A 26,480-nucleotide genomic window follows, 5' to 3' on the forward strand; every position below is an offset into this window, starting at 1 on the left:
CGGGATTGATCCCGAAGCATAATATGACGAGATCCCGTTCGAGATTCACGGGATTGGGCGGCAGTAGTCTTTTTATGTAGGTAGCAATGGTTTTTACTTAGTTTCAAAATCACCCGTAAATGCTTTCTAATCTCCTTTCTAAAGAAAATGTAATTATTTTAGTTAGTAATATTGAAGAATAAAGGCTTTTGTTTTCTTTCAAAGTTTCAAAGTTGTTTTCTTTCAAGTTACATAAGTATTTACGTATTTAGTGAACTTTCAAGGTTTCAGCGTTTATCGTTTTGAGTCAGACAGAGATTCGTATTTGGAAACCTTTACACAGAGCTGGGAATGCGGATGCGGAGGCGAAGAGTTTGTAGTTTTGTATAGGACTGGAGGTTTATAATGAAAGAAAAATTAGTCAAGGACAGACCATTGGCAAAATGGCAGGTAACATTTAATTACAAAGTAATCAGATTACACTATGTTAAAGGCGCTTACAGACCGACGCCTCTTGATCGATGACGTCATCGACGTATTGACTATGTCGATGACCTTGTGACAACTGGATTTTGTTTCACAACAAAATCCAGTTGTCACAAGGTCATCGACGTCATCACTGACGTCATCGGTGTGACGAAGACATCGTAGTCCTATAGAAGATGTCAGCAAGAATACTATATTGCTGCTGGTAGGCGCCGAGACAACGTGGTCGATCGAGTGTCTTTGGCCTGTGCGCGCCCTAAGTATATACAATTTTTAAATTATTCCTGAAAAAATACAATCTACGGCAATATTACAGACTTTTTATTGTATTTATTAAATCCACAAATTCTTCTCGTCATGTTTATGTTGTCAACGTCCAAAGCCAATGTTGTAGCTAATACCAGGTCTTTTAGCCACGTTGGAGTCGAAGGCTACTAATGCTGGTGAGTCGTCGGGCTTCGCAGATCTAGAGGAACAGTTCTCGTGAGGAATCGGGAACACATATTGGATGTCCACGTCGTATCTGTGGAAAAGACAATATGGTTACAAACACAACATACATAAACAATTTACAATACATTCCACAGCTGGGCACAGGCTGCCCCTCCATAAATCCCTCAAATCACAGTGAAAATATGAATAGGCTAGTCAGAGGTATCGCCTCACAGTTGACTCGACCATTATAGACGGCAATACGGCTCACAAACTATCCCGTTGGTCTCACAGAAAGATCGGTGAGGGTGTGGGTACTTACGAGTAGTTCATCTTGTGATGGATCAGAGGTACCTCTGACTACCAAAATGGGTATACAGTTGTGAGCTAATGTTATATTAGTCAGAGCTACATCCATCGCAAGATGAACTAAGTGTTCACGCATCACCAAGGTTTCTGTTAGACCAACATGTTAGGTGGTGAGCAGTATCGCCTCATACTAGCCTAATTGTGAATATAGTTGTATTAATGGAATGAATAATTAGGTATTTGAATCGGAAATGTTTTAAATCTTTTGGCTGCCGAAAATCTTCAATTTGATGAGATTGCCTACTTGGGTATTGACCAGTTTTAATGAAGTTGGCGTCTGCTCCCAGATGTATTATTGGCTATCTGCCACTGCTGATACGGATCACGAGAGCTTAGGGTTGCCAGCCAGGCGAATTAATTATATTATGCACCAGCTAATAGGGGTCTATCGTATACATCACATAAACATAAACATCCTAAGGTATATACACTGGACACGGGACTCTCCTCAATCTACCGGAGGGGGTATGGAGCATAATCCACCACGCTGCTCCACTGCCAGTAGGTGGAGGTATTTTGGGTTAGTAGCCCGGGGACCAATAGCTTAACGCATCATTGTATCATCATCATTAATTTAAGAGCCACGCTCTTACCCAACGGAAGTAGAAAGAAAGAGAGAAATAAATCATGTATTATAAAAGAACGCCACACACAATAACAATACAAAAACATCAGACTCTCAAAACTTACACAAATTGGCAGTTTGAATTCATATTTGGATCATAGCTAATTAATATCACGTGGTTTCCAGGATTTGTATTCGGTTAATGGCCTTAGGTTTGCTCCCTATTAACTACATGAGACCTAAACATAGCTAGCGATTAGTGGCTATTGTTACGATGTCACTAACACCCAAACGTACTTGTATGGGGTGCAAGTGACATCGTAACAAATACTGAGGGTGAAGGTAAGTGAAATTATTCCATCGCAAAAGTATAGAATTAAAAATAATTAAAAAAAAAACATGAATTTTGCGACGGAAAATTTAACTCAGAATCATGACCTGAATCATCCCCCTCAGTATTCGTTACGATGTCACTAATACTCTTTATATTGGCTATCATTTTTTACCCCATATTTTGTATCATCCATACTCCATTTACCAGCTCGTACACCTCAATGCCTAGTTTCAGTTTACTTTGGAATACATTATACAAAATGATATGTAACGATGAGTGATAATTATTGGGTGATTAACTCAGTTCCATCAATCAATTTTATTGGGCGTAATTAATACAGTATTAATAATATATCGCAAGCAATTTTAGCCTAGTTTTTATATTGTACTTTTTTGTTGAGTTTCAGTAATATTTTATTGTTAGAGACATCGTTACAAATACATTAAATATTCTGAGTTGGTATCAAGTGGATTTTCCGATTGCGTAATTCTTGAAATTTCAGTGTTTACGTCATCATGTAATAGGGGGCGAGTCTATTAACGGTTTAGTCGATAAATGCCATATTCTGGAAATGACACACTAGTCTTAAAACGACAAATTCTATAAATGACAAAATCTGAAAACGCCACATTCTATTAATGACTTATTCTGCAAAAGACAGATTCTGGAAATGTCATATTCTATTATTGACAAATTCTACAAATGACACATTAACGTGAAATGTAGGTTGTTCATGTGGATATGGTGCTAAATAACAAGTCATTCAATACTTAAAATATTATTATTTCTTGTTTAATCACTATAACTTAAATTTTACACAAATAAATCAGAAAAATAAACAAAATTAGACAGCCTCCGTGGTCTAGTGGTTAGAGCGTTAGGCTCACGATCTGGAGGTCCGGGTTCGATTCCTGATGGGGACATTGTCGAAATCACTTTGTGAGACTGTCCTTTGTTTGGTAAGGACTTTTCAGGCTTGAATCACCCGAAAAAGTAAGATGATTCCGTGCTTCGGAGGGCACGTTAAGCCGTTGGTCCCGGCTATTAGCCGTAAAAAAACACCTCCACCAACCCGCATTGGAGCAGCGTGGTGGAGTATGCTCCATACCCCCTCCGGTTGATTGAGGGGAGGCCTGTGCCCAGCAGTGGGACGTATAATATAGGCTGTTTATGTAAACAGAATGTAGTAATTCTTTTATTATATTAACTGGGTACAGATCCAGGAAACCACGTGATATCAATTATCTATAATCCAAAAATAAATTCAACTCACAACTTCGATTTCAGTGACTGTGGTTTTGCGATGTCACGGGTTTACAAACTTTACCTCTGTATAATATTACCTATCACATTGGTCTAACAGACTTTTTCTTTTTTTGACGTGACTTATTGTAGATTTGCCGCAGATGGCATTAACTACTTGGACGGACAAATGGGGAGCGCTGATGGCTCTCACCCGGGGGTCTAACAGAAAAATCGGTAAGGTGTGGGTAGTTATTTCACATTTCAACTCTGACTACCCCAATTGGGATATAGTCGTGAGAGTTATATTGTTGTTGTGTTATATGTGTGTAGATTTACCTCGGCAGCTTATCCCTCAAGTAAGCCATGACGTTTTTGGGCAGTGTGGTCTTCCTGGAGAGCACAAAGGCACTGAGGTACCGTGCCCCCTCCCTCTGCTCAGCGCAATGTAACAGCAGAGCCCAGGTCTTGTACTCCGTGTCTAGCACGTATGTGTTGTAGATACCATCGTCTGGAACAAGAAATACACATTCGTAGGATGAGTTGATGTTTATTCTTTTTACCCGACTGCGGGGAAGAAAAACAGAGAGTTACGTGTTAAGCGCTATGTATGTTTTTTAATGTACCACTTATAAAATTAACATAAGACTTCAAAGAAGTGTTTAATATTGAATCTAAGTACATTCCTTGATGCAATTATGAAACAAGCTAAAAAACTAATAAAAGGAATACAAAGTCTTATTCTATCGTGGGTTGTGAGGTGGATTAACCAACTTCATCAACCCTGGTTTCAGGGTTTTTAATTGAGCTGCCAAAGGTGCCTGACATGGCTCAAGTAACGAATACGTATTAACATCAGTAAGTAGTAACCAGGACTAACAGTTTAGCGTGCCTTCCTAAGCACGGATCTACTATTAGACAATCGGGTGATCAGCCTTAATGTCCTAATCAAACCACGGCTCACAAAGTGATTTTTATGATATGTCCCCACCAGGATTCGATTCCAGGCCTCCGGATCGTGAGCTCAACGCTGAACCCCTTGACCACGGAGACGAATATTAAGTACAGTACAACACGAACAACATAAGAAAGTAAATGGTACAAAATGCGATTTTAAATTCAACGTTGAATATTTAATTTTGGGGTTGATTGAGGGGAGGCCTATGCGTCAGTGTGACGTTAAATACTGGGTGTTAGTGACATCGTAACGAATACTGAGGGGGTTGATTCAGACCATGATTCTGAGTTAAAATCAAGTGGAATTTTCCGTCGCAATTCATGTTTTTTTTTAGTTTTTTTAAATTATTTTCAATTCTATACTTTTGCGATGGAAAATTCCACTTGATATTAACTCAGAATAATCAGATGAATCATCCCTCTCAGTATTCGTTACGATGACACTTACACCCCGTACAAGTACATACGGTAGCCATATAAGTAGGTATGGGTGTTAGTGACACCGTAACGAATACTGAGGGGGATGGTTCAGACCATGATTCTGAGTTGATATCAAGTGAAATTTCGTGTCAAAAAATTCATGAAAATTTTTCTTTTCTTTTTAATTATTTTCCAATCCATACTTTTGCGACGGAAATTTCTACTTGATATCAACTCAGTATCATGGCCTGAACCACCCCTCAAAGTTTTCGTTACGATGTCACTAACACCTGTATACTTACACGTGCTTTCAGCATGTGTCCAATGCGCCGGCTCGTTCAAGTCTACCCTCCAAGTGATGTTGCCGAGTAGGTTCTCCCCGAGAGGGTCGTCAGCGAAGCGGTACGTGAAGTTCATGGTCACTCCTGGAGTCCATTCCACTGATCCATCTTTAACAATATTTCTTTAGTTCAGTTGATTTTGTCAGGCATACAAATGAATTTTGGAATTTAAAATGTTTAAAACCAAATGCTTTGCCGTTTTTAACCCCAAATAAACCTTGTGATTGATTTAATTGGTACTAAACCGGCCTTACAACTATAGTCATCCAGGATGGCAGTAAGCGAAATTCCGTGCTCGTGTAAATAAAAAAAAAAACTTCTTCATCATGTTGGTGCTAATTTCAGTACACATCATCTAAGTTTGGAGAAAAGGGACGGGTAATCGATGGGCATAAATCTTATGGAATACACTAACGTGTATTTTAGGCAGAAATTTAATACCCCTCCCAAAATTGTATATTGGCCAATAACACGACAGAATTAATTTGACAACACATGTCAAATAGGTTACATATCACATATCAGCGGGATGCCTATTTTATTCGTCTGGGTTATTCATTCATTCACTCATCCATTTTAAAGTTAACAGTTGTCAATCATTCGTCCCTTTTTCATTCGGCACTTGAAAAAATAACGAGTAAGTATAACTTAAATTAAAATTTGTAGGTGTCTACAGGATCGGGGCCAATATAAATGTAATCACATCCTTACAATCCTTTTTGAAACATATCGAGTTACATTATATGTATAAAATCAAATTATATAATGTAAGGCCTTTGCCCGGGAGTGGGGTCGAATTGGCTAAAATATACGATTTTAATTAGTGGCGGGATAAAAAGCCACATCCAAGCAATTCATCTAAAAAAGCAATATATTTTGTGTGCATTGCGCACTTACTTTTATATGCGGCAATATTGCTTTCGTAGATGAATTGCTGCGATGTGGCCTTCTTAACCCCCCCCCCCCCCCCGTACTTTTGTATTCTACTTTGCAATATTTAAAAACCAATGCAATAAGTACATACTTACTATAAGAAAATGAGTATTGAAAGGAATGTCTAAAACAAATAAAATATTATATTGTTACCGAAACTTAAAACCAGCATTCGTCAGAAGTAAGTAAATAAACGTGTTTAAATATCTCTTTTGACTCGCTTTATTTACTCGGAACATAAGTTCCTACACTAATACACTTTAGGATGAATATTTATTACTTATTACTTGAATATTTAAAACAAAAAAATACTTTGAAGAACCATGTATTGTATTTATTTAAGAAAATATTAGCCTGAGGTGACTTCCTGAGCAAAAATTTGGAACGTACACTACTTTGTGGGCACCAACTTTCTTTATGTTTGTTGCAATGAATGTGAAATGATTTTAGAGCTTAGAGCTTTTTTGGGGGTGGCCAAGCCAAAAGTCGTTAGAAGTGATTGATGATTAATTTAGGCCATCTTACCCTAGTCGACTTCTATTGATTTTAGTATTATGAAATAGTTGGAATTATAATTCCTTAGTATGAAATCATCTCTAATGTATTGGTAAATTTATTTCAACAGCCGCGACTGATTAAGCAAAACTCCTGCACTGAAAAGGCAGAACGGGCGCATTTAGGATATTGCTTGTAATATTTTCCCAGGCGCTTTCACATTTTATTTGCAAAGGTAATTTGCTAGTAAAATATTCTCAGGCACTTTCTTACACTCTCGTTTTAGTTGCACTTGCAAGAACACATTTCTTACCAGCTGCGGGGATGTGGTCGTCTTGGGTGAATACTGCTCTCATACAACTGTATTCCAGAGCTTCTTCAGCACTTGCGTAGTATTCTACCACGTACCAATCGCCAAGCATCTGCAACGAACATACATACACACGTTATTTTAACAAATCCCGAACCCTGTCGTATTCATTTATAAAAGTATCCAAAGTCTCATTCAAACTTCTTCTTCTTCTTATCGTGTCGATGGCAAACTAAATTGTATCGGCCCAAAACTTGGCAAACTGAAATATACGGATGTCATCCAGTGACATTATATTACGCGCAAAATTTTTAAGATGACGTCATGAAAATATTTCCATTATAGAAATGAAATTACTGACAGTGTGTACAGATTTAGTTTACTTTCAGCTTAACTCACATAAATATAGGGCTCAAATCCCTTAGTTTTATGACGTACTTACGGGGATGATAAACATCTGAACGCATTCTATGCTTTTATTATTATACCTACTCATTAGTTTGTCTCATCGCCATGGTAGGGCAGGGCATTGACCGTGAGCTAAGTAATAGAAAGTATTTAAATTTTATTCATACAGATGATAATCGGACACAATCTGTGTCAGGCTGATGACATTTTTATCTTTAAATAACTGAGCTACATTTGAAAACGCGTGATGCATACAAATAATGGGGTTAGGTTTTGATATAAAGTTTTTTTTTTTGACGTGACTTTTTGTAGATTTGCCACAGGTGGCATTAAATACTTGGCCGGAATGATATTAAGTAAGTACATAAAATTGAACTGTAATGTTAAGATTTATGTCATCATCATCAGCCCATTAACGTCCCCACTGCTGGGGCACGGGCCTTCCCTATGGATGGATAGGGAGATCGGGCCTTAAACCATCACGCGGGCCCAGTGCGGATTGATGGTTATTAACGACTGCTAATGCAGCCGGGACCAACGGCTTAACGTGCCTTCCGAAGCACGGAGGAGCTCGAAATGAAAACTTTTTTTTTTTGTGGTCACCCATCTTATGACCGGCCTTTGCGAAAGTTTTATGTATGAACACTTAAATATATCTTACCATTTCCGCGGATTAATTCATAACTTAATACTAATTGCAAATTAATGTCATAATGACGTATAGAGACCTACATACAGGTAGAGTCACGAATTAAAATTACTCACTCATAAATACTAAACTGAAAAGGAAAGCAGGAAGGAAGGAGGGTTGGAAGGGAAAGACCTAGAAGAGGTTACATGGAACAGATTAAAGAGAAGGTGAACGTCGTGTCTTATAAGGAAGTGAAAGAATTGGCTTTTGATAGACAAGAATGGAGAATGCTGTGGCTCTTATAATGATGAAACACTGAATGAATATTTTTAAGTTATAACTAAGGCCGTGATTTCTTCATAGAGTTTACCTATAAGGTGCATTTCATTTTGATTGATTATGAATAGATTAAAATGTCCTTTTAGGACCCTATCTCACTAGGATACCATGGTGCAACCACAGTCGCGACACTAACAAAATGTACTTAGTACTTACAGTCGTCATGGACAATATCATGTACCCACTTTAGAACCCTGTCGCACTATCATATTTGACATTTTATGAGACTTGCGGTTTAATTTGTCAAAAAAGTGAATGTGACATGGTTTCATAGTGTATTAGTACTCGTGACTGTACATCAGGTGTCAACTGAAAACATTTTCTTGGTGTTATGACCGTGGTGGGGCCATCAAAGTGAGTTATGACTCTAAACGTTTGCTCTCAAACTAACATTTGTGGCCTATCGTTTTTAGGATGAAAGATAAGAACGGGAAATTAAATAAATCAATAAACATCCTGGTATAACATTGATAAGGACGTAAACGACCAACATTTTACAATGTTGTTTAACATCTCAAAGACATCGTTTCTCAGAATGAATTTAATAGTTATTTACATAAAACAAATCGTTAAGAATTCATTAGCCAATTACCCAATTCCGGAATAACGATAAACAAATGTATTTTTTCAGAGACATGCGAAATATAAACACTTACCTACGTATATAACAGACAAAAAGTATAATAAGTTTTTCATAAAATGCTAGTGCGTAAGGGATTCTTGTCTAAAAGTTGTTGTTTGTATAATTTTACCACCTTTTTGTATTTTATGTGTTCTAGCAAACAAATTGATTTGATTTGACTTTGATTTGATTTGTCAATTTTAATCAATTAGTAGGGACTTTGAGGAGAAGGCATTGTCATCGCTAATATTATTGACAACGATACCTAACTAATGTTTTTTTTATTGCTTAAAAACTATCCGCGACGTTGACCAACTAACGACATGGTATTTTTCTTGATTGATATCATTAAGATTGATTTAAAATTGATTAAATGAAGTTATACAATACGTATATATATGAATAAACTCACGCCTATTTACCACCGGGGTAAACAGACTCTGGAATTACATTTGCTTCGATCCTGACACACTTCTCTTGCTTCCTCCACATTCATCAATCGTTGTGATGGAAAGATTATTTTTATTGTAACACTAAACCGTACCGTAGAAATCGACGTAATTGCCTTGTTGACTCTTGCTTCTTTACCGATAGGAAGTGTCTATTCCACAACCATTTTCGCCCTACAGGCTTATAACTTTTGTCGATTTAATAGGGTTTAGTAGTAAGTGAATTTGACGTGTCAGGAGCTTTTGGTGGCTCAATAATAACCGTGGTGGTTGATGAGTTCGGTCATTATCTCCCAACTCACAGGAGAAAAGTAGAACCAAACATTTTTATCTCTTTTCAGCTCTTCTGTTTCGCTTAAATGTTAGGGGGACTATATTTTCTATCACCAAAATTTATATTTGTCATCAAGATGTATCACCTAATAAATAGATCTATCGCCACGAAATATTTTCGTTCTCAGATAAACAAAAATTGTTCCCAGGTATGAATTATCAAATTAATGTTAATATATGTGTAAAATAAGAGATCGATAACCAATAAAATTATATTGCATTACATGAATATAAACTTCGTTTTTATAATAACAGTTTTGTTACTTAAATAATAACTCTGTGCTCAGAATGGTAGATCTGTCACCAAATAAATCGATTATCGATCCCTGACTGCGACTCCTTTTTATTTGATATTTTGTCACCAATACAGTAGTAACATTTTATTTCGTTCAGATATTAAATTAATAGTATTCGTTACCAATTTAATACATCAATTTATAATTTTAATGAAAAAATGATCAAAGGGGCAGAGACAAATTGGCGCGCTTTAAAAATTGCCCAAGGGTATCATTTAAGCTATCACCAATTTAATTAGTTTTGTGTTTCTTAAATAATAGGGTTTGTCCTCAAAATAGTAGATCTGTCACCAAAATGTAGTCACCAAACAATGCAAAATCAGTTCCACAATAAATCACCTAAAATCCTGAGATATAAGGTCTAGTACCAAATAAATGTTTTTGTATGTATTATAATAGGTGTGTCCTAATAAGTATTTAAACAAACTAATTTAAAGAGATTACCAATAAATCATATTATGTTACTAGAAAATTGCATTAAGTTCAAATAAAAAATTAGGGTTCTCATCATCGTTTCAACCAAAAGATTCTGCTACTTAACTAGACTCCCAAGGTTCTAAATTTCCACTGGTAGTATAAATTATATTTAGCAGAGTAGTAAATAAAACAATTAAAGTCAATATAATCAATATTTATTGTTTAAAATAATTACCACTGAACAATCAGCGCTGGTTTAAAATAGCTGGTTTATGGCACGCCGCCCGCGTCGCGCATCGTGTGATCGAACCTAGTTACCCATCGTTGAGGCCGGATTGGTCAATTTTTAAAGCGCGCCAATTTGTCTCTGCCCCTTTGATCATTTTTTCATTAAAATTATAAATTGATGTATTAAATTGGTAACGAATACTATTAATTTAATATCTGAACGAAATAAAATGTTACTACTGTATTGGTGACAAAATATCAAATAAAAAGGAGTCGCAGTCAGGGATCGATAATCGATTTATTTGGTGACAGATCTACCATTCTGAGCACAGAGTTATTATTTAAGTAACAAAACTGTTATTATAAAAACGAAGTTTATATTCATGTAATGCAATATAATTTTATTGGTTATCGATCTCTTATTTTACACATATATTAACATTAATTTGATAATTCATACCTGGGAACAATTTTTGTTTATCTGAGAACGAAAATATTTCGTGGCGATAGATCTATTTATTAGGTGATACATCTTGATGACAAATATAAATTTTGGTGATAGAAAATATAGTCCCCATTGCCCAATCCGGCCTCAACGATGGGTAGTAGGTAACTAGGTTCGATCACACGATGCGCGACGCGGGCGGCGTGCCATAAGCCAGCTATTTTAAACCAGCGCTGATTGTTCAGTGGTAATTATTTTAAACAATAAATATTGATTATATTGACTTTAATTGTTTTATTTACTACTCTGCTAAATATAATTTATACTACCAGTGGAAATTTAGAACCTTGGGAGTCTAGTTAAGTAGCAGAATCTTTTGGTTGAAACGATGATGACAACCCTAATTTTTTATTTGAACTTAATGCAATTTTCTAGTAACATAATATGATTTATTGGTAATCTCTTTAAATTAGTTTGTTTAAATACTTATTAGGACACACCTATTATAATACATACAAAAACATTTATTTGGTACTAGACCTTATATCTCAGGATTTTAGGTGATTTATTGTGAAACTGATTTTGCATTGTTTGGTGACTACATTTTGGTGACAGATCTACTATTTTGAGGACAAACCCTATTATTTAAGAAACACAAAACTAATTAAATTGGTGATAGCTTAAATGATACCCAAATGTTAGTTAGGTACGTTCATAAGTAAGTATACCTATGAATTACCTTTACTTCATTCATCATACTACGGAAAAAACAAGTCATACATATCATATCGAAAGTCAATAAAATTAACTTTCTACAATAAGTAATAATTTTGAAGTGAGATGATTAAGTAATTAATAAAGTGACATGCGTAATGAAATATGACCGTCGCTTGCCATGTTTGATTCATGTTCGAGTACAAATCACACTTATACAGGTTGCTTTTATCAAGAAACTTCTTCAAAAATTTCAAAATAAAAAAAATACAAATTGGAATTCTAAATACAAAAATAAAGTACTTGTATTATATAGCGAGATATAATAAATTAATGTTCGATCTGATATTATTTAAAACATAATAATGCATGCTGTAAAACCGACCAACGTCATCTGTCACATACATAATATTATATACATAAACTTACGCCCGTAATCCCTAATGAAGTGGGCAGAGCCACAAGTAACAAAATACAAATTGCAGCGAGTCGTTGTACTAATAAATGCAAATTGAAAAAAATAATTGTGGTTCGGGATACCTTTCGCATATTCATTAAAAAAATTTAAAAAATTACGATATCACGTGTTTAATAAAAAAAAAAATACCGATATATCTACTCATATTTGCAACCGTCCTGTATCGTGTATGCTACATAAAATAATTAATTGCACACCCGTCCGTTTATCAGTGCGTCCGGCGCGCGGCGCCCACGCAACATGCCTGTACTTACAACTGATACTCGCTATAAAAATATTCATTACTTATAATAATATTATATGATACGTACTTATAGTACTACATTAATTATGCTATAATACTATCTATTAACATTGTAGAAGCTACTTAGTTTACACCTTAAATAATGTACCTATAGACACTCTTGTACCTACTTTAAAATCACGGGATAGTATTTCGAATAATGACGATCAGAGGTTTTAAATTCACGTATTGTTTCCTTTTCTCTTTTGTTTTATATTTCTGTGTTTCCGTGTAATAAAGTATTTGTTATGTTATATTACGTATTTTCATATATTTTCAATAAAAATGCTTATTATAAAAGAACGACTTAAAGGACTTAAAAAACGTTCATATCTTACACACCCTATAGCTACAAGCTTTTTTGTACATTATCTACAATCAAAACAGTCAGGTTCGAGAGGATTGCGGATATGTGCGGAAATTTCGTGACAAATAGTAGTATAATAATCATTTTTGTTTTTATCCACAATAAAGCTTTATAACTCAACATACCTGCGGCAAATCAAAATGCGGCGCTGCTCTAACTTCAGGGCACTTCCTTTTGTTTATGATCTTGCCAAATACAGCATTCGTTGCCAAAAACACTAGAACACCAAACATCACCACTTTTGCCATAGTCGCACAAATTTCTAACTGGCTAGTAATATTAAAATAAACAAAACATAAAATATTTTTAGTAATATTGTTTATCGGTTTTCAAACTTGGAATGTTTTTAATCTATTTAATTTTAAAATGGCGGTATCGACGATCGATTTGTTTTTAATTTTGTAAAATAGTTTCAAAATCACGTCACCGTTCTAAAAAAAAATACGTATTATTTATTCGAATGTTAACGTTGAACTAACAAAAGGGAATTGTTATCATTTTGTATGGGACATCGGTTAATGTGGCCGGGACGCGTAAAGCATACCATTATCGGGGACCTATGACGCATACTTTGTTTTGTCATATTTGAGACGGTTTTTTAAAGCCATTAGTCAGAAAGGACATTCACTAATGGTATTTAAATAAATAGCTAACATGCTGTTCATTTTATCTTAATTTATTTATGTCCAAATATTTTTGATGTTCGAAATTGATGCGATTCTGGCGAGGCGGAATTGGGGAGGTTTACTATGATGATTTCCCGCTGATGATGATGACTGACGCGGCACTTAAACCTGGTATTATCTTTAGTCTTCGTTCTGTAATAAAGCGGCAGTAAAACTTGTTCACTTGCCCTTAAAGGAGTTAATAAAAAACAATGCGAATGGTGAAAATTGCCTCTACATTAACATCAGGCATAAAAACTCCATTGACATTCCCGAAAACCAGCAACGCTACTTCGTTATGCGTATTTTTTACACTTCAGTTTCGAAAATACCTTTATCCACTTTCTTTTCAAAGCTTGAATGAGATTACGTAGGGCATTCCTTGCGGATGTGATGTAATAGATATGTAATGAAGAATGCAGAGAGAGTTGTTCAAAAAGTCATCATTTAAAACTATTATTATTCGGTCCAGCGCTAAAAATATTTTCATTTAATTTATCTAAATTTTATACGGGTCTTAAAATATTACTCAAAATTAAGTAAGTTACGTAAAAAGTAGTTATGAACTTAATTATACAAAGATAGAAAGCTTTCAAACCTTTGATGCGAAGACCTAATATAGGTAGATGTTCTGATGAAACGATTCTACAATAAATTTTACCTAAATGATATATTTGGAAAAATAATTTATTTTTGTGTTGTAATGCTGGGCAAAGGCCTCTCCCCTGATTTTTCTAGCCTTTCTGTCCTGAGCAATCTCTCTCCACTCTTTGTCAGAAGCGTCTAGGCCATCTGTCCAACGCTTCTTAGGTCTGCTATATCTCTGGGTCTAGGTTTTGTTGTTACAATACCTAATACTTAGCACTATAACGAGGATGGATGTCGTACTGTCATTAAAACTGCTTTTAAGACACCAAAATACTAAAGAAATAAGAATAACAAGAAAATAAGTATGATAAGAATTCTGTTACTGGAGCGGCAAAACGGAGTTCTTTAAAGCAAATCATTTTGAATCAGGAAGTGGGCGTCAATAAAGATATTAAATAGCAATTCGAAAAAAAAAATGCGTTAACTTAATGTTTCAAGACGATTTTATGGACGTTATATTTATTGCCAACACTTCGTTTTGACATAAATTCGCGCTAATTATGTGGTGAAATTTTATCTTCATCATTAATAAAACAAGGTCCCGACAAATACTACTACTTGGAAGTGTTTTTCGTATTCTCCTTATATGTAGGTATTATTATATTGTATAGGCTATTTGTATGTATGTATATGTAATGTATGTGTGTGTGTGTATATATAAATATACATTATTTATTATTTTATTATTACTATTTTCTTTTTTTTTTGTTCGTATCATTATATGTTTATTGCACCAGTCCGTGCTCCAATGCATTAACTTCTTTCACCCTAAGGTTGAGTGGCAGAAATTGCTATTTAGCAATAAGGCCGCCTATTGTACTTATGTTTTTATTCGTATGTGTATGTCCTTTGTATATGTCGTTGTGCAATAAAGTATTATTGATTGATTGATTGAAATACATACTCATCATTGCGGAAAAAAAGCGAAAGTCTAGCGCTAAAAATGACCTGGAAGAAGATTGACAGGACCAACAACTAAACGTAGTTTTAAAATAATCACAGATTTTTTTTTATAACTTATTATTTTATTGTCTATGTATATCTCCGGACCAAGTTATGAAGAACCATTGAAATCTCTATGCATTTAAGATAGGTTTCAAATGCATGTTTAAAAACTATGCATTGAAAAACTGCGTGAGTATCTATATTTTTTATTAAAACTGATTATAATTCGCAGCTATTGAATTATGTCGCAGCCAACTAGTTTAATCGGGCGTTCAATGAACTGCCTAGCGTTTTTACTAAACGGCGCCGTTCAGCTAGCGACGGCGTGTATAGCACCTGAATTATACAAACAACTAAGACAATGACGTAGCCCGGTAACATTCAACTAAGTAAGTATTTAAAAAAGTTAGTTGGCAGCTACATACAGATACATATTTCTCAATGTTTCGGTATTTAATTAATAATTACAGCCATTATCATATTTTCTGTAATGATTTAGATATACGCACACGATTTTCAATGAAGTAATTAACACACACGTCTAAAACCCCACAAAAGGAAAGAAAAGAAATTATTATAGCACTTAATGAAGTTTTTAAACGATAAAGTTCATGACAGTAAGTTACATTTGAATGACTCTACCATACTTTAATGGCTGTAGGTACAACTCGTATCATCGGACTGTGGTTTTCTGGCAACTACATAAGTTCGTAAGCGTGGCGTAAGTTCTATTGAATACATTCCAGTCATCCCACGCAATGAACTTACTTACCTATAAAGAGTTAGTAAACTAATCACAACTTATTTGTATGTAAGTATGGAGACAATAATGTAGTTTTGCAACGGCAAAGTCAAGGCCTCGGAACTCTCTGCGTGCGATTCGGATTCTTACTTGATCGGCTTTTTTATTCTATGGTATCGTGTCCTGCTTACGCTACTGGACTATCTATTTTACTCACCGGGAATCTTACCCGGGATCTCCAGATCGAGATATCAATGTTCTAATTACTAGACCACTGCAGTCACTATTAGACCACGGAGGTCACTATTAGACCAAGGAAGTCACTATTAGATCACGGAGGTAGCTTTAAGAATGACTATTGGCACATTTAATTTTCACGGATGAATACTTCTTTCCAATCACACTTAATTGGGCCAATTTGCATAAAATTGAGTACCTAGTAGGTATTCAATAAAATATTTTTGTTAATAAACTGTAGACAAGGTCAATAAATATAAGTACTTAAGTATATAATTATAACCAACACCTATGTCATACTAGAGTCATGCGATGATTAAAACTATTTCCTATTATTAATACTTCAAGAATGAAATATGATTCTCAATAAACATGTTTTAATTATTTATTTGAACCACATATTCGTTAGCATGTAGGTGACTGTCGTTCTTGTGAGAGAAAGCATAACAGTACGTGTAAAAAGATATTCGTGTAAAAAGTGTTTTTATTAATTTTATTTTATATTCATGGGGGGGGGGGGGGGGTGGGCAGAGCCACAAGTAATCAAAGACAACTTGCAGCCACTGTTGATACGAAGTCCTAAGATGGATATGATGAACCTTATGGTGATAAGGGATCAGCCTATCGCCCATAACATTAGTCCATCATGTTAGAGGACGCAATCCCTCTGTCGGTTTTTACGACATGCCCGGGAAGCTTCTACCTCTATACCTTGTGAAATCGTTGCGTTTGGTAATCGGACTCAGTGAAGATATTAACGCTATTCTTGATGATGATTAACAGGCGGGTTGATTATCCTGTCACTATACGGTTCATCATATTAGGTTATTGTTGTTTGTAATTAATTTTGTATCTACGTAAATAAACATCTACTTATTCTATTCTCTTAAGACTTCATATCGTCACTGGAAAGGCAAAATTACGTAAGCGCCAAAAGGCCATTTCGAGAAAAAGCCGTTTAAAGTTTCATTTTTTCGTTTTTTTATCATAACTTTTTACCCAATTATCCAATTTAGATGATGTCAAAGTAAGGTTACATTGTTTTTTAATTTTCTATGTCCAGCAATACATATTATAACTGTTGGATTGCTATTTTAGGATATAGTGGCGCTTACGTAAAAATGACTTCAGTTTACAGTAAAGCAAATTTACTTAACCGCCATCTGGTTAAAATATTATTTGGAAGCAAAATTACTTACAGCTCTTACGACAATGCATACGAGAACGACAATATTTCTTTAAATATAATAATACTGTAATGTTAGCGGAGTAAAAGTTACTGTAACGACTTTTACACATCTGCTCTCATTATGTAAAAATTGCCTACAAAGTGATCGATTGATTATGTCAGTTCACCAAAAATTCTTTAAAGTAAGTTTTTGTAATATCTTACATGGGTAAAAAGACGTAAGAGACAAATAATTATTCTTAATACCTCCTTAAACTACTTATTACTTCAATTGATTTATAAAAATGGCTATTAAAATACTGAAGTGCCAGAAATAAAGTTTCATAAAATATAAATAATAGCGTACAACCCGTTATCTGTTTGTAAAAGTTTCTTTTTAACACTTTCAAAGACAGAACGTATACGGACGTTCCGATTCCAAGGTGCCATACTACCTATTATGAACCACCAATGACCCATGGTCTCTGTCCGTGAAAGGGTTAAACGGTTTTATTTAGCTAAACCCGTACGGTATATTTGTATCAAAATTAGATATTGCAATTTAAGTACCTTCCTGTTGTCAGATTGATCTGAAATTTGGTACGCACCTTTAATTCCGATGTCAATACAATATAATAAAATCAATAACATTATAAATCTAAGATGGCAGCCGGTACATAATGGGGGATTACATATTTTTCCACAACCCCCTCAATATGGGTATCAAAGATAGGACTACACTAGTAGAATACTGTCATTATGTCAAAATTTCAAATCCAAGATGGACGATATTACAAAATGACTGAAAGAAGGATGTTGCCCTTAATTTTGTCATTGTCATCCACCGTCCATAATATGCAGGGCAGCACAGTGGATCGCTGGGTGGGGTCGCTCCGCGAAGCCTGTGAAATCCCCAGGAGGCTTCTGAGCTTCTGGAAGGAGATAGGTTGGCTTACGTAGTCAACAATTACACGCATAATGGGCCACCTTAGAGTCTAAATGCGGAAAACAGAGCCCAATAACATAACATATGCAGGGCAGCACAGTCGACCATGCAGTAGTATATTTGGGCTCAAAATTGTTTGAATTAGGACAAGCATACGTGCCTCTAAGTCGAGTCAAGTCTCTGGAAGGGTCAAGTCTTTTTAATTCCTCAATAATTCCCCTTATTGTTTTTAAGAGTATTTACCACGAAGTTTAATACACTTTTCCATTCGCTCGAACCAGGTATTATTTAACATTTATTCCACTCCAAAGTAGAAGTGTTCAAAATGGCTGACTTGAAAGCGTTGGCCGCTTCTTCACCGCACTGGAACCTTTGACCACGAAGAGTTTCTTTTTTAATTTTAGGAAATGTAAAGAAATCATTGGAGCTTAGGTCAGGACTGTATGGAGGATGGTCAAGAATTTCTACGTTTTCCTGCTTCAAATAATCGTTTGACGAGCGGTGTGTGAGCTTGCGTTGTCATGGTGCAGCATCCTGCACTCCTGCGCATCATCATGCGTCGCTTTGGGTTACATTTTCGAAGTTCGGCGATGACTTGTGGTAAACAAATTGTGGTATACCAATCTGCATTAACCGTCCTACGATCTTCAAGTGCAATTGTCGCAACATGACCGATTTTCTCCACGAAGGTAGCCACCATCTTCTTTGAAGTGCTTCGAGAGCGAACAACTTTAGTCGGCTTTGACTCGTTTTGGAAGACCCAAACTGTGGATTGTTGTTTGGAATCAGGATAATAGCATAAATTCAAGATTCGTCACCACTGATGATGTCGTACACGTGATTTGACTCTCCTCGGTTGAACCTCTGAAGAGTTTTCTTACACCATCTGACGCGGGCTACCTTATGATCGTCAGAAAATGCGGGATGCAACGGCAAACTAGTTTTCTCACACCAAGTGCCTCATTCAATATCGTTTAAATGGTTGTCCCTGAAATGCCTAATAACGCCTCTATTCTCGGTATGTCACATGACGATTTTTGAGGATTAGTTGTCTCACAGCAACGATATTATCTTCAGTGAAGGCGGATATCCACGCTCGAATTCTAAATACCAGCGTTCGATGGCTCGCAGACATGGCACTTCATCGTGGAATAGAGATTTTAACTGTTTGAAACACTGAAGTCGCAGTAGGCCTCTTCGAAAGTTATAGAAAATTTTTCTTTGTAAGATTCATTTTCGGACATGATCTGACAGATTCAAACCAACGCTGTGACTAAACAATTGCATTAATCCTAATGCTTTCAATTGTTTTGATATTCGAAATTCCAACAAATTTGAATTTAGAGTTCTTAATTCAAAATTGGCGCTAAATATGCAAACGACAGAACTTAAAAAGTATAACAAAGTCGCTTTTTCTGTCCCTATATCCCTATGTACGCTTAAATCTTTAAAATTGCACAACGGATTTTGATGCAATTTTCTTTAGTAGATAGAGTGATTCAAGAGGAAAGTTTATAGGTATGTATAATAACATCCAATAAATAGTGTAGAAATACTGTTATTTTTGAGGATTTTAATGTGATGTCGTAAATAATTTCATTTTTCCTCAGCATTGCATCCGAGCGAAGCCGGGTCGCTAATAAATTATAAAATCAATTCTAAAATAGTTTTACTTTTAGATCTATTGTTAAAAAATAACTTCCTGGGAAACTTACTGCTAGCCCACAAACTTGCTTAATAACAGCATAAAAATGCGAAGGCAAATTTACGTACACGCCTTACTTATTCTAAATACTGTAAGTCAAAATTACTTATTCGCCATTCACTGCATAAACATGCTAGCACATTTTTTTCTTATACGCCTTACTTATTTTAAAAGCTGTAAATAAAAATGACTTATACATAGTCTATTTTTTATTTTCAGTAGTCCAAAATTACTAATAAAATGATACTTTTCAAACTATAGAATGCCAAATTTACTTAAAGTTAATATGTAGTTATTATATAGGACCACAATATTACTTATACACCAGTCACAAAAAAAACACCAAAATCTTGTCGTTTAAGAAACTGGAATTGAAAAAAGTCAACTATTTTCAAATTTACGTAAGCGCCAAAAAAGTGCTCGTATCGCAATGCTACCCAGACAGATCGACGCAGAATGAAACGCTGATTCCGAATATATAAAAAACCCAAAATACCTATTTTGGCGCTTACGTAATTTTGCCTTTCCAGTGACGATATCAAAAGTGGCACGTTGTGTTTTGATTACTCGCGGCTCTGAGCCATTAATAATGATTGCGAGTGTGAGTTTATAACATAGTATCAAGGCTGTATCCCCAAATGGGGTAAGTAGAAGTTTACTTGTCACTACTGGACTCAAGTAAATCGGAACAGTGCAAGTATTGATATGTATATCAATGGGTGCAAGGCATATGTATTTTGTCAAACAAAAATGTCCGCGTTATAATATAAAACATTAGCCGAACAATTTGTCGATATTACATCCTAACCACAACTGCGTTTACATTTCGATACAAAGCAATCTCCTTAGGCTAAATCATTTTTCTTAACAAAGATAATATTTCCGAGTGGTTTTCCTCCTCAGCACAAAACAAAAATATGCTTTATTGTACACAATAACAAATACCGAGAAAACAAAAGCTTGACATGAAAAATCCTTTTATTTGTTACCAACTCGCTATTTTCTTGAATTCGCTAACCGCCTTTAATATTTTACAATATCAAAATTCTTTCGTATTATAATACCATTTTGAATGTTATCTTTATGAAAGAAAAATATCCGTGTGTTAAGTTTACCTGCCAAGGAAAATGGTTAGTCACGTTTAGGTATCTTAGTGAAGGTGAAGCATAAAGCCGTTTGTCAGGCTATCACTAATATAATAACAAATGAAGCAAATGCATCTCTACTTCTGTCAACTAAAGATATAATTAAATGATCGCTATGTATATCGCATATCAATAGAATCGATCTTGCATGGGCTTATTGCTATTACTTAATGATTTTGTTCATGTTGTTCATCAGGTGTTAACCCAAGAACTGGGTTTAAATCTGGTGAATTATCAAACACTAGGTAAATGATAAAATCGACGTCAGTCATTATGTCTCGTCCTCTCACAATGTCGTTTAGTTTTTATATTTTATATATACGATGAATTTTAATTTCAATTTGTAAATCAATTGTTATCATAATATGAACACTAATGAAATTAAAAATTACATACTTAAATAATTATTTTATTTATTTATTTTATTTTTACAGTTAAACATTACAATAATATGCAATTCGACTGAAATAAACACATATAAGACATAACAATGATTATTATTTTAACTAGAACAATATGGAAATGCCACATCTGTGAATTTAATTATATCCGGGACTACGCCATTCGTACATCTATAGCTAAGAATGACCGTCGTAGAGCGCCCAAACACGGTATGATGACTCGGTAATTTTATGTGTTACTCCCACAAACTTTTCTTTCATCAATGCGTTGGGACAGGTGCGATAGCCGGCTGGTAGGTATTAGCAAAATTCGTGCCGTTATAACTAGTTTCGATAACCTACATATTGTTTGAACTACATACTATATTTTACTGCGACTCGACTTGTGCACGGTGATAAACTTGTAGTATCAAACCATAAAGTTCGTATGTGTGTGGATTAACAGGTGTCGTTTGTGAGAACTGCCTTTTATAGTTCTAGTCAGTACTGAATCCTATCGGAAGCAAATCTATACAATAAAGTATGTAAAGAATGCCAAATAGATACACAGCACTCAGCGCCAGGAAATCTGAATGAGCGGGTCGGGGATGTTATATGAACTCACAAACAAAATTCTGCAGCCCGCATTCAATTATTATGATCTCTAGCGTTTGAAAACGAACTCTATGGGTAGGTCAGATAAGTACCTACTGATAGCATACCATATAAATATATAATAGATCAGCATATTATTATACAGGATAGGCAGGCATGTTGTCGACGTTAGGAAAGTTTTTGAAAACGGAAATGACTAAGTGCGTAAGTACACAAAAGTAATTGAGGTATTTTTCTTCCGTAAACTTAACATCACTGAAAATCTTATGTATAAGTATTTTATAATATGTACATACATACATACATAAACTCACACCCGTAATCCCTAATGGGGCGGGCAGAGCCACAAGTAATCAAAGACAACTTGCAGCCACTGTTGATACGAAGTCCAAAGATGGATATGATGAACCTTATGGTGATAAGGGATCAGCCTATCGCCCATAACATTAGTCCATCATGACTAACGCTAAATATGTTATGTTAATAAAATTGGACCACGACTGCCTGTTATTTTACATACCATAGTTTAATACTCGCTAGTAAGTTTACAAGCTCTAACGACTTCCAACAAACCATTTACAGTGTTAAATCGAAGCGGATGGCTATGCGCGACAACCACTTTAGTCTGACCTCTACTTCTACCTGGCTTCGAAATATTGTGCACAGACAGCTAAGGGCCATCGGAGGTCCAGTTTATCTGGTTGCTCATAACCCGGATAATCGTCAGGCCGGATGTATGCTTCCACATGGTTGGTCCACGAGTTGCTCGTAAGGAGTTTTTTTGTGGTTTTTTTGTTATTAGAAAGTGAACTTGTGATTTTATGACGTCCTTGCAGAGGCCTTCATTAGGTTGTAAGTTTAGTATATAAAATATTATGTAAGCTGTATATTTTAGTGTGGGAGTGTTAATAGAAATTTGATAGCGTTGAGTTCGTAATACAAGTGTAATGTGTATGACAAAAAAAGTACAACAATAATTTGGCAGCGCGACAACGACACGTAATATGGTAATGGTGAATTTTTGTTATTGAATATTAGGTAGATATATTAGTGTTATTGAAACTTATACAATGAAACAATCTAAAAAATAATACGTAGTTATGAAAAACAAAGAAATGACATCAAACAAGACCTAATCAAACAGCCTTAGCAAATATAATAACGGCCTCTGTGGTCCAGTGGTTGAGCGTTGGGCTGACGATTCGGAGGTCCCGGGTTCGAGTCCCGGTGGGGACATTACACGAAAATCACTTTGTGATTCCTAGTCTGGTTAGGACATTACAGGATAATCACCTGATTGTCCGAAAGTAAGATGATCCGTGCTTCGGAAGGCATGTTAAGTCGTCGGTCCCGGTTACTACTTACTGATATAAGAGAGTAGTCGTTACGTGAGCCATGTCCGGGGCCTTTGGGGGCTCAATAATAATTCTGACACCAGGGTTGATGATACATCTCACAACCCACACGATAGAAAAAGAAATAAATATAATAATAATTAGTTAATTACGTATTATTATTTTTATATTCTTATTAGGAAGGTATTTTTTTTTAGTTTATTATATAATTTATAACTTAAGTACATTAATTTCTTTTAGGTTTTTTGATTGTGCCTTTATTTGTGTCTAGATACTAAATACATAAATAGTAATAGGTACAGCTTATAATAATACAAACCTCCTTTTATCAACATGAGGAGGTATGACGAGATAGTTATGCCACCCCTAGCCCGAAGAACGGTGACAGTGCATGCTGCCTAGAACAGCATGTCAGCACATTCTGTAGACAGACCACCGCGGTGGCCTGACTCCCACGCTTTCCTCTTAGATTTAGCTAGAACTTTAAGTTAGCATTAAAATCATTCATGTAGCGCATCCGACTCTGTGCACATGTCTCGCCGTACTTTAAGTTTTATTTTAATATACATTTAACTAATTCAAATTCATTAGTTTCTTTTTAAAAATAGTGTCCCGCGCTCCCGAAACTTGACTGGCGCAGCCGGTAGGATCCGTGTCGTTACCGTGCGTGTGCTGCTTATAGGGCTCGAACTCGCCCTACGTGCGGTTTTTGGACTCAATATCGTCGTGTGTAAAAACTGTACCAGTGCAGTAAAGCGTCGGACCGGATCCTGCGAACCAAATAAATTTTGTCACACTTACGGGACACACTGAGTGTTCTAAGGCGACAGGACACTAAGGACATGGAAGCAGCCGGGGGTTGGTGAGTACGACTTTTCGCCTTCCTTCGCTTATCTTTGTTCCAATATTAATCTGAGATCGGACTTCTCTCAGTGATACGTACTCTGATTTTTTTACTAAAAATATAGAACTCAAAATCGTTCTTATTTTATATTTAAATAGTTACATTAATTACATTAAGATTATAGATAAGGTGTGTGCATGCTAGATTTAAGATTTTGTGTGATATAATTGATTTGATTGTGTTTTAAAATGGCGGAGGTCAATTTGATTCCGAGTGAATTTTCAAAAATTATACTCCTATTTAACGGAGACAAAAGACACCTGAATTTATTTATTCGTAAGTGCGAATATGTTATTGAAAAATTTAGAGGGAGCGATGCTCAGAATGCTTATATTATGCATACCATTACCAGCCGTCTTACTGATAATGCAGCGGCCCTTATCAGTGAGCGAGAGGACATCCGTACATGGGATGAATTCAAAACGCTATTGATTCAGCATTTCGGTGATCCTAGAACCGAAGAGAGTATAGCTATGCAATTAGAAGGTTTAAAAATCAAACCAAACCAATCCTATCATGAATTTTGTAACCATGTTCAATCGATTAGAGCAAACCTTATAGCTAAAGTTAATATAATAGATGACGAGAATATGCGGCAAAGCAAAATCACGATTTACAACAGATTAGCTTTAAATGTTTTTCTATTTAACTTGCCCGAGGAGATGCTACGCATTGTCCGATTAAAATCACCTGAAACATTAGAGGACGCCCTAAGTGTAGTGCTCGAGGAAGTGGATTTCCACGAACAATATCAGCGTAAAAATAAAACGAATAAGCCTCAAGTACCAGCAGTGCCCTTTAAATTTCCTTCTAATATATCTCATCCAAATATCCCTCAAAACCAAGGATTTGCTAAATACATAGGAAACATTCCTAACAATACTCAAACCAATTTTAAGTTTGGTATACCTGTTAACCGACAGTTCGGACCCCCTCAACAAAGTAACCAGCAGTTTGGCTATCGACCAAACTTACAAAATCAATATCAGCAGTTTGGTTACCGACCAAACCTACAGCAAAACAACCAACAATTTGGTTATCGCCCTATCCAACCCACCCCCTTTGGGTATAGACCACCTCAAGGCCTACAACAACTACCAGCGATGCGGCCCCAGCAGTTTGGACAGCAACAAACTATTAGACCTCCACAGCCAAATTTTTATTCCAAAAATTTTACTAATGATGTTTCCATGCGTACCGCTCCACAAAAAACAGGCCAAGGTTTTCGTGTAAATGAAACAGAATTATACAATGAGCATCCGATCGAATGTTTTGACACTTACACGGAGAGTTATCCCAGCCAGGCGGATCACTATCCGTATGCCTTCGATACGTATGAATGCGATGCGCCCACGCAAGACTACTCTTATCAATGCAATGATAAGGCGGAGCCACTAGATACGACTCGTACTCTCCATGGAGCGGAGGAGTCAAACGAGCAGCATGTTGAAAATTTTTACATACGGGCCTCAGTAGGGAAAGACAAATTATAGAAATAAATTGTGACGTCAAATTAAAATTACCGTACATTTATTTACCGGAAATTAACGCAAAGCTTATGATCGACACCGGTAGCACCCGTTCGTTCTTAAGCCCTCAAAAGGCCTACCAGTACTTTTTGCCACTAGTTATTCACGAACCGTTTGAAGTCGTAAGCACGCATGCCAGCTCAAGACATAATGAGGTTATTCATATTCCCCTAACACCAACTTTTAATACCACTGACCTTCATAAATTTTATCTGTATGAAGTAGACCCGAGATATGACGGTCTAATTGGTAATGACTTATTGACAAAAATTGAAGCCATTATTGACCTTAAAAATGCAGTACTGAAAACGAAAACCACGGACATCCCTATTGTTCACAATTTTACCGAGTACGTAATAAATCTTCCCCCACGAGCTGAAATGAGAGTAAAAGTGCCTACTGACTTATACTCAGGGCAAGCCATTTTAAATCATACAAAATTTTGTGATGGTGTGCGAATGCCTGATGCTCTAGTAACCTGCAACAAGGGTTACGCCACCACGGTTATTCAGAACACCTTAGAAAAGGGAATTGACATTGTTGTAACAGCCCCATTTCCGACAGCAGAATATAAAACAATTGATAATGACGTAAATTTTACAAGCGACGAGACACGCACCAGT

At 35.7% G+C, this 26,480-nt stretch overlaps 1 protein-coding gene across 1 annotated transcript; it reads right to left on the reverse strand.

Annotated features, from left to right (window-relative positions):
• Window positions 1-419: 419 nt before the first annotated feature.
• On the reverse strand, window positions 420-13,359 carry LOC126370296 (uncharacterized). Its single transcript, XM_050015144.1, has 5 exons — window positions 12,999-13,359; window positions 6,867-6,975; window positions 5,087-5,233; window positions 3,747-3,918; window positions 420-988 (listed from the first exon to the last, which is right to left on the reverse strand). Exons 1-5 carry the CDS (start codon window positions 13,119-13,121, stop codon window positions 835-837), a joined length of 705 nt encoding a protein of 234 aa, XP_049871101.1. The 5' UTR covers window positions 13,122-13,359; the 3' UTR covers window positions 420-834.
• Window positions 13,360-26,480: the final 13,121 nt, after the last annotated feature.

Source organism: Pectinophora gossypiella, chromosome 10 (assembly GCF_024362695.1).
Source record: "Pectinophora gossypiella chromosome 10, ilPecGoss1.1, whole genome shotgun sequence".
Taxonomy (NCBI): Eukaryota; Metazoa; Arthropoda; class Insecta; order Lepidoptera; family Gelechiidae; genus Pectinophora; species Pectinophora gossypiella.